General features: G+C 35.5%; 1 protein-coding gene across 1 annotated transcript in view; it reads right to left on the bottom strand.

Annotated features, from left to right (window-relative positions):
• Nucleotides 1-2719, bottom strand: part of LOC142356150 (uncharacterized) — a gene marked incomplete at its 3' end in the record, with an annotated part of 3356 nt that extends 637 nt beyond the window's left edge. The window contains exons 1-3 of the mRNA XM_075408115.1: nt 2264-2719; nt 1991-2143; nt 1523-1709 (exon numbers count right to left, since the gene is read on the bottom strand). Coding sequence (XP_075264230.1) covers nt 1523-1709; nt 1991-2143; nt 2264-2719 — 796 coding nt within the window. The remainder of the gene's footprint in view (nt 1-1522; nt 1710-1990; nt 2144-2263) is intronic.
• Nucleotides 2720-9858: the final 7139 nt, after the last annotated feature.

Raw genomic sequence — 9858 nt, 5'->3', positions numbered from 1 at the left:
ATCACCTTTATACATTCAAAACGTCATAAATAATTGGTGGGACTACAACTTTGCCATTTATGAAAATTTTTATGATGATGACTTTTCCATATAAGACAGTTATCATAGACGTCATAATACACTATGGTACCAAAAAGCTACGTAAAATCTAATTTCTGCTCTTTGAGCATTATCTGTGCTCAAAACAATAGATATGCGCTGAGGCCTGAAGTTTAAATGAGATCTGTGTCTCGGTATCTCCGCCGTTAACTCAAAAAGATGGTTATGCCGCATTGATCTTTTGCTTCTTGCTACGTTTGTCGCAATTCGGAACAATACACAAAAACAACTGAGCTCAAAAAGAAGACTTATTATACACTATACATACAAACGTTTCCGAAAAAGTACCAGGCTCAAAAGCATCTCCAGCAAGAGTTCTCCATATTGCGAGAGTTCTCCCGAGAAATGAAGAGATTTCGTTACAAAAACACAAAAAAATTCGAGCTCGGACAAACAATCATTTAGGTTTTGGGGCAAAAACAATTAGATGGACAGAAATCGTTTTTTAGATCTTCACACACAAGATAAAGGTTTTAATTTACTGGGAAATATCGAAAAATTACCCAAACAAATTGCATTTTAAGACCTTACTTTTCACCAAGATAGTGCTTCTGGTAAAGATCAAAGATTATCAGCAATTTCTTAAAGCATAGGAGAAGGAGGTAGTAGAAAGATTAACAAATAGTCCCGGTCGGAATCCAATTTAACATTAATGGGCATTTTTGGATGAACCATCACTTTCGAAAACAGCAGTTTTTGGGAAAATTTTGAATAGAAAATGTCGGAAATTCGGCGTTTATTCAGAGGCGTCATTGAGCTGAAGCCGTAATGACTAGTTAGAAGAGATCTGATTAGTATTATGTATTGTTTGGTTATTTCCGGCTCTTTTTTCAAAAGTTCTTTAGGTGTCCGTAGCTGTTTGTCATCTACCAAAGGCATAAATGTAAAATTTAACGTTTTTGAATTGAGAGCTAATGGGTTAATTCGTTTCTAGTTTTGACTTGCTAAAACGCTGATTTCAGTGTGCAAGTTATGTACACAAGGACCGATTCCCTGATCTCATTCATCGCCTCTACGACACGGTTGCGGTTAGAAATTTGTCTTTTAAGCCACTAATACAATGATGATAATGTTATAGTCATAAAATTCCCATTGACAGAAAAACTATAGTCCATTGATGGGAAAAATTTAAATAGACTTTTGAATGAAAAAGTTGTAGTTTTATAAAAATTTAATAAATTTTGACTTATGAAGCCAATGCTGGAAAAATGAAAATTTCCAGATTGAGGCTTTCTGTCAGCCCGACTAAACATGAACACGGCGATTGCTAGGCCATAATTATTAAGTATTAATTAGTTTTAGATATTACATAAAGACCTGATTTACAATAGCTAAGTCCGATTTCGATTTGGAGTTCGATACATAAAAATAAAACACTATTGTTCTTGTTTCAAGTAATAAAATACTTTAAAAAGGCACTCACTCTCGCATGTGATGAAACTAGGCTCAATGTCTGTTTCAAGACATCCTTCAACTGTAATGTTGAGAGAATCAAGCGTAGTCTCAAATCGGTCAGAGCTGTCTGGGCCATTGTCGAAAGAGATTGTCACAACTGAAGGATCATTTGGGTTCTTCGGGAACTCACTGATGCTGATACGAGTATTAGTTGCCTAAAAAACAATTTCAATAAAGCTTCTAAAGTTATCAACTTTGTTGCTAATTCAACGTAAACGTCGGTAAATTAGGTTGAGATCAACGAGAAAAACAACATCTGACAAACTCAGATGTTAACAAATTAACCATTTTATATCCCTGCTCATTATCAGAGATCAAAATTTGAGCGCGGTAAGTTCATTTGTAGCGGGTTTAAGTTGTCATATAAAAGAGCTCAGAAACGGGATCAAATCGGAGATTAGACTCATGTAATACACAAAAAGAACAATCAACCTACCTGTGTTTCTGGGACAACTTTGAACACGCCACTTCCTGGTGATGTAGGCTCAATGTTGTAATCAACTCCAGCTAAGGTTGTCTTCAGAGTAAGAAACAAATCGGTGTCTTCTGTAGAGATGATGAGGTTCAGTTGGTTGATGGTGATAGGCTCCTAAAAAATTAAATTAAAACTTTTTTTTCTCCCAAATTAAAATTTTTTGAGCAAAAAATTGGTGCACAAGAGAGCCCTAAAGTGGCAAATTAAATTCCATGAAAAAGGCAAAAAACTGACCCCTAATGGATAATATTGCTCCCGGATGTAATTTGACATTGTCTCATCGCACACTTTGACTGATGTTGCCTCAGATTCTCCAGCTCCTGATGTTGGTTGAGATTCTCCGGCTCCTGATGTTGGTTGAGATTCTCCGGCTCCTGATGTTGGTTGAGATTCTCCAGCTCCTGATGTTGGTTGAGATTCTCCGGCTCCTGATGTTGGTTGAGATTCTCCGGCTCCTGATGTTGGTTGAGATTCTCCGGCTCCTGATGTTGGTTGAGATTCTCCGGCTCCTGATGTTGGTTGAGATCCTCCAGCTTTTGTCGTGAACCTTGGTACAAGCGTAGTTTGTACATTGCTTGGAAGTGGAAAGGAATTCATTTCTGTTACACCACACGGAGTTATAGTCGTCACGCCAGATGTTGATGCTTCTGTGGATACAGATGTCGAAGCTTCTAAACACAAAGTTTCCATGTTGATTTCGAAATATATATGAAAAATGCTGAAACCGGTAAAAACTTTTCAATTGTCTCTCTTAAAAATATGGGGCAATTTACTTGTCACAAAATTTTTCCTATTGTAATTTACACATTCCCGACAGAATCCGTCTGATTTGCATAAGACACATCATAAAGAAACGCCGTTGACGCGCTTGATGCAAATCGAGATTGAAACAAAAAAAAGAAAAAGAAGAGATAAATTGACCAATTTTTTCAGTTTTTTTCAGTGTCAAATGTGTTCTAATTTGGCGTTCAGTTTCAGTTGGATACTTAATTTAGCTTCTAAACTGAAATTTTATATGCTTAATTCCAATATCAGCCAGCAAACACTCAAAATATGAACTTCGATAACCTAATTCTCAATGACTTAATGACCGGCCGGATCTTTTCCGTTTGTGCCCCCCAGCTTAGTGGGCGCATATTATTTGCACCCCCCTCCCCCACGTAAGTGCCATATTTTTATATAATGTTTTAACCATGTAATGGCATGTGCTCTGTAACTAGGGGGTGCATAAAGTACAGGGGGAGGGCACAAACGGAAAAGATCCCACCGAGCCTTATTCCGTCTTTTTTGATTTTGATCTTTGGACTTTGACAGAATTCACCAGTATGCGTAATTGAATGATTGAAAGAATTCAACAAAACCCATTTAGATGAAACAGTGAGTGAAGTAAGTCAGAAGTCAAACTTAAAAATCGTGACATATCTAAAATAATAAACGTGATCCAAAAGTAAAGCAAATTGAAAAAAGGAGAGCGCCTAAATAATTGCCTTTAAGAAGTTAAAGACGTGAACAATTGAACAGTTGTGGGCTAAAAATACAGCATAAAATGATTTTTTGACCTTATATTTAGCTTTTCTCAGCAGCTTCAGCAGAAAAAGCACCTGAAAGACTACTAAAACTACATCAGCGCTTCCAATGAAACTTATGCCCAGTGGGCTTTACCTGTTGTTGATTTGCGTAATTGAATGTGTGAAAAATTTAAAATCCAGTCAGTTGAAATAGTGAGTGAAGTAAGTCAGAAGTCAAACGTGAAAACCATGATTTATGTAAAACAAAAAACGTGATCAAAAGATAAAGCAAATTTTCAAAAAAACATAACACAGCAGGAGAAGTCCTGACCTACAATTTAATGAATTTTCATTGAGTAAACAAACGACTAGACCTAAAACGGACTTTGAGAGTATTGGAAAAACCATTTCCAAACCAATCAGATAAAAAATGAACTATGAATGAATTTAAAAAATGAATTTTAATAGGCCTAGAATGAACTATGAATGGTTTAAGAAAACCATTAAGAAAACAATCCTATCCGAAAAATTGAAAAACAGTAAAAAGTGGAGTGAAATTGCCGCATGTCAACAAAAAATCACTAGGGCGAATTTTTCTCACTCTACTTCAGAATTAGAGAGAAAAAATATCATGCCGCGAACCACTTGCTTTTTGCTCTTTTCCTGTTTCGGCAAGACCAATATCACTACTCCAAGTGGACTTAAAAAACCATGAAGTGTCTGAAAAGATCTTAAAAAAAGAGAGCGCCCCAATGCAAGTCAAACTCTTTGTAATGTAAAAAACTAAAAGAACGCCGATAAGAGCATCAGCCATTGCTTTGCAGCTATTAATAAATCAAAGTTAGTATCTACGTTTTTTTAAAACTAGTTTAAAAATGCTTTATGATTTTATGACCGCGCTTTAAATGTTTGTCTCGTCTCTTCTCATTTTGGTCTTTTGACTTTGACCTTATTCACTACATTAGGTAATTGAATACGTGAAAGAATTGAAAATCCATTCAATTAAAATAGTGAGTTAAGTCAGTAGTCAAACGTGAGAATCGTTACTTATGTAAAACCAAAAGCACGATCAAAAGATAAAGCAAATTTGAAAACTTGTCAGAAGTCCTGACCTACAACTCAAAGAATTTTTGTTGCCTAAACAGAAGACTAGACCTAGAATGGACTATAAAGGGATTGGTAAAACCATTTAGAAAGAAAAAACTGAAAAAAACCAATAAAATGAATGTCCAACTGTATTTGTACAAGAAACATTTCGAATTTTTGTTGAAACACCATTTTCTCAATCTATTTTAAAAATTAAGAGAAAAAATGTCACGCCGCAAAACCACTCGATTTTTTGCTCCACTTCCTGTTCCGGCGTGACCGAAATCACTAGTCCAATTTCACAAAAATGATGAAAATGTGCCAACAGATCTTTAAAAAGGACAGCACCCCAATACAATTCAAATTGTTTGAATTGTAAAAAAAGAGAGCGCTCAAATAATAGCCGTTGAGAGGCTGACGACGGCCAGGCAAAGAACAAAATGTTTTCCTCAGAAAACATCAAAAGTAAGTGCTGTATAGAAAAGAGTTGTAATTTGCCTCATTCCTGCTTCTTTACGAAATGAAAAATGAATCTAGTAACTGGCACTAAATAGAATAAAACTCAAGCAACAATCATAAACCTTGTTTTAATGGTATATTTTATCTCTAGGCTTATTTTTGTCGTTTTTATTTCTATGTTAAATCTATTCGTTTTTGATTGTTTTGCTGAGCCAGTACTGATTTGAAGCACTTTGAGCAAAATGAGCGAAAAATTATTTTAACCTAGAAAACCAATTCAAGCAGAACGCTGAAAAACCTGCCAAATTAGGTAAAGCAAAACAAGTTTTCGTCCGACGAGGTAAAGAAGCATAGCACCAAATGTCTTAAGTTACAACCCATTGAATTGAACACTTTTAAAACACGGAGATAAGCCTTTGATTGTAAACAAAGCATATAAAAAAGATAAACAACTTTTAAAAAAATAGAAAACCAACGGGAGACATAAAACCTTGTAAATTCATAGTATTTAAGGTTCAGTTGCATCGAAAACACTACAATACGTCAATAAAACAAATAAATTCTTGAAAACTGAAAACAATTTATTATTTAAAAGCGCATTCGAAATTTTGAAAACACAACTTAGGGAAACGCAACAAAACTAAGAACTTGTTCAGACTGCTACCCACAAAAATAAACCAATTGAACCATTATTTAGATTAAATTGTGCTTAACTGGAAACCAGGCAAAATCTCATATTCAGGAATCAAGCAAAATAACAGGACAAAAAAGATAAACTCGAGCCAAAATAAAAAAAACCAATGAGAGTCATTGAAAACAAATAGGGTCAAAGTCAGTAAAACGGTTAGATATGTACTGAAAACGTCAAAGGGGTTCTGTTGAGACTTAGTAGACAGCTAACTAAATCTTTCACTGCTAGAAAAAAATTGACCCCACAATAAAAAGTATTCTTAAAACAGGCAAATCTCATAAGTGCTCGATATCGTTTGGAAGCAAATAGTGTTCTTGTTATTTAAATTCTTAACTGACACTTGAAATGTCGAGACAACTACAAATGTGCTTTTTTAAAAGTATATGCCAACAGATCTTTAAAAAGGACAGCACCCCAATACAATTCAAATTGTTTGAATTGTAAAAAAAGAGAGCGCTCAAATAATAGCCGTTGAGAGGCTGACGACGGCCAGGCAAAGAACAAAATGTTTTCCTCAGAAAACATCAAATCAAGTGCTGTATAGAAAAGAGTTGTAATTTGCCTCATTCCTGCTTCTTTACGAAATGAAAAATGAATCTAGTAACTGGCACTAAATAGAATAAAACTCAAGCAACAATCATAAACTTTGTTTTAATGGTATATTTTATCTCTAGGCTTATTTTTGTCGTTTTTATTTCTATGTTAAATCTATTCGTTTTTGATTGTTTTGCTGAGCCAGTACTGATTTGAAGCACTTTGAGCAAAATGAGCGAAAAATTATTTTAACCTAGAAAACCAATTCAAGCAGAACGCTGAAAAACCTGCCAAATTAGGTAAAGCAAAACAAGTTTTCGTCCGACGAGGTAAAGAAGCATAGCACCAAATGTCTTAAGTTACAACCCATTGAATTGAACACTTTTAAAACACGGAGATAAGCCTTTGATTGTAAACAAAGCATATAAAAAAGATAAACAACTTTTAAAAAAATAGAAAACCAACGGGAGACATAAAACCTTGTAAATTCATAGTATTTAAGGTTCAGTTGCATCGAAAACACTACAATACGTCAATAAAACAAATAAATTCTTGAAAACTGAAAACAATTTATTATTTAAAAGCGCATTCGAAATTTTGAAAACACAACTTAGGGAAACGCAACAAAACTAAGAACTTGTTCAGACTGCTACCCACAAAAATAAACCAATTGAACCATTATTTAGATTAAATTGTGCTTAACTGGAAACCAGGCAAAATCTCATATTCAGGAATCAAGCAAAATAACAGGACAAAAAAGATAAACTCGAGCCAAAATAAAAAAAACCAATGAGAGTCATTGAAAACAAATAGGGTCAAAGTCAGTAAAACGGTTAGATATGTACTGAAAACGTCAAAGGGGTTCTGTTGAGACTTAGTAGACAGCTAACTAAATCTTTCACTGCTAGAAAAAAATTGACCCCACAATAAAAAGTATTCTTAAAACAGGCAAATCTCATAAGTGCTCGATATCGTTTGGAAGCAAATAGTGTTCTTGTTATTTAAATTCTTAACTGACACTTGAAATGTCGAGACAACTACAAATGTGCTTTTTTAAAAGTATATATCAAATTCGTGAAACATTTGAAACAAAACTGAAAAATGATTGCGGGAAAATAGCCACCGTTGACGCGCTTGATGCACATCGGGATTGAAACAGAAAACAAAAAAAGACATAAATTGACCGATTTTTTCCGTTTTTTTTTTCAGTTTCAAAAAGTGTTCTAATTTTGCGTGTTCTTAATTATACCGATAATAGATTTGGACTCGAAAAAAGTAAAAGTTCTGTATAAGCTACTAAAAACAACACGTAAACAAAACTCAACTGACAAATTAAGATGCATTGAACTCCAATCGAAGTTGTACAACCACTTTTAATTTTTTGATAAAATAAAAGAGTTAATTCCCTCAAAGACAATACCAAGATGATATACAACTACTGACTAGTAAAGAAAAAAATTAGCATAAAACCAACAAACCAACAACACCAAGTTATATTAGAATTAGTAAATAACGTAATTGAAGGAAAATTCATCAATTGGGAGAAAAAGAATTGTTTAGTCTGGTTAGCCAACATCAACAAAAAAACAATATGACGGTTTGGTGATTGAAGAAAAGTGCGATTGGTGCATCAGACCAAAACTGTGTTTGTGGTCACAAGATTGAAGGAATTCCTTCTTGGAAGACGATTTACCCTACAAACGGACCAAAAACCACTCAAATATCTCTTTGCACCAGACGTGGAGACCCCAAAGACAGCATCAGCTAGAATCACAATATGGGCAACAGCTCTAATGGCTTTCGACTATGAGTTGAAGCACACACCAGGAGAGCAGATACCCCATGACCCCATGCAGATGCTTTGAGCAGAATCGATTTTGACGAAGACGAATCCGACAACGATCGAGTGTGCTTCGCAATCAGAAATTGATTTGGTGATTTTGTGACCCAAGCAGAAATAAAAACTGAACCTGAAACAAAAATACTCTTCACGGACAAAATGAAAAGAACCAAAAGCGGCAATTGGAAACAATGTTCAGAGGCGGAAAAAGGATTCGAACAACACAAAGATGTACTGACCATGCACAATGGAATCATCTTCAGATATGTTGTTCCTTTCATTCCACTCAAACAACGACACTTGATTTTGGCAAAAGTGCATCGGATACATCCTGAGAAGAATGCAACTGAGGCATCAGTCAAAATGTTAGCATGGTGGCCTGGCATTGCCCAAGACGTTCAACATTTTCTTAGAAAATGTAGGAAATGGCAAATGAACAGGCCTAGCCTGGGAAACATAGTCTCCATGTGGCCAAAAGCCGACGTCTGGGAGCGACACACCGTGGACTGGGGCTATGTTAAGGACCAAGGCAATATCATAGTAATTATTGACGCGGGTTCTAGGTGGAAAGAAGTTTTCCCCGCGGGAAAAAGAACATCAGAAACAGTTAATGTTTATCTTATTCAAACTTTGAAGATTCTGAATACCAAAAACTTTAGTACCTAATAATGGTCCTGAAATTGTAAGTGCTGACAGTAAACAGTGGTGTGAATCACTGGGAAATAAGAAAATGGAATCACCCGTCTTCCCAGAGCTAATGGACTAGCTGAAAGAGCAGTTCAGACAGTGAAGCGGGCTCTTCAAGCTTGAAGTCCCAATGTTAATGTGTCATTTGGGGCATTCCTGCAAAGGGCACTGACGACATATCGCAACACTTCAAATACAAGGAGCAAAACTCCAGTTGAACTCCTGTTGGGACGCAGAGTGAGACTACCAGCAATAGCAGATTTCAGTTTGTGCAAACCCATTCTAATCAAGGCCAATGAAAAGACAAAGACAGTGCCTGCTACATTCATCACCAGTAGGCATTGAACACATATTTATACAGCCCGAAAATTCAACACGGATTATTTTTGTGAACGACAACCAAACTGCGAGACTAGACGAGGACAATGTGAAAACAGAACAAGCTGGCGAGGAAACTATATCTCAATCAGAACCAAAACTTCAGAATACAGACGTGAGACCTTCACATCAAGATAAAGCTTCTGCAGCCACATCATCTGCAGAGCACCAACAACCAAAACCATCAGAGCCTTCACAAACATTAACAAGGAATAGAAAACAACCCGACAGATTTGGAGAACCTATACCCTCAAACCTGCTTAAAAAAGAAGGAAGGATGTGATCGTTTCAAAGAAACATCACGATTCTTAGAATTTTTCTGTATAAAAGTTTCAAAAAACAAAAGAAAAACTTTCCTGATGAACTTTGTTGCTATGTCGATAAGGAATGATCACAAAACTAAACTCAATTCTAATCTTGTTTAGACGCTATCATTATCTTTCTGACCTATCAATTAGATGTCAAAAGTAAATTCTCTCACACTCAGAAACCTGATTCTTACGTCCACCGACCTCCAACTAATGAACTCGATTGTATTTAGACCATATATGATTCTCATGAAATGTTGATGAAAATAGAAAATCACTTCCGGGATTCGGAACTGAAATCTATTACATGTCAATCGTGTAAAAATTTTTTATCTAAT

This window comes from Convolutriloba macropyga, unplaced genomic scaffold (assembly GCF_964194025.1).
Source record: "Convolutriloba macropyga unplaced genomic scaffold, txConMacr16.3 SCAFFOLD_5252, whole genome shotgun sequence".
Lineage (NCBI taxonomy): Eukaryota > Metazoa > Xenacoelomorpha > Acoela > Convolutidae > Convolutriloba > Convolutriloba macropyga.
The sequence above is the reverse complement of the archived record's forward strand: the minus strand, read 5'-3'. Positions and strand labels throughout refer to the sequence as shown.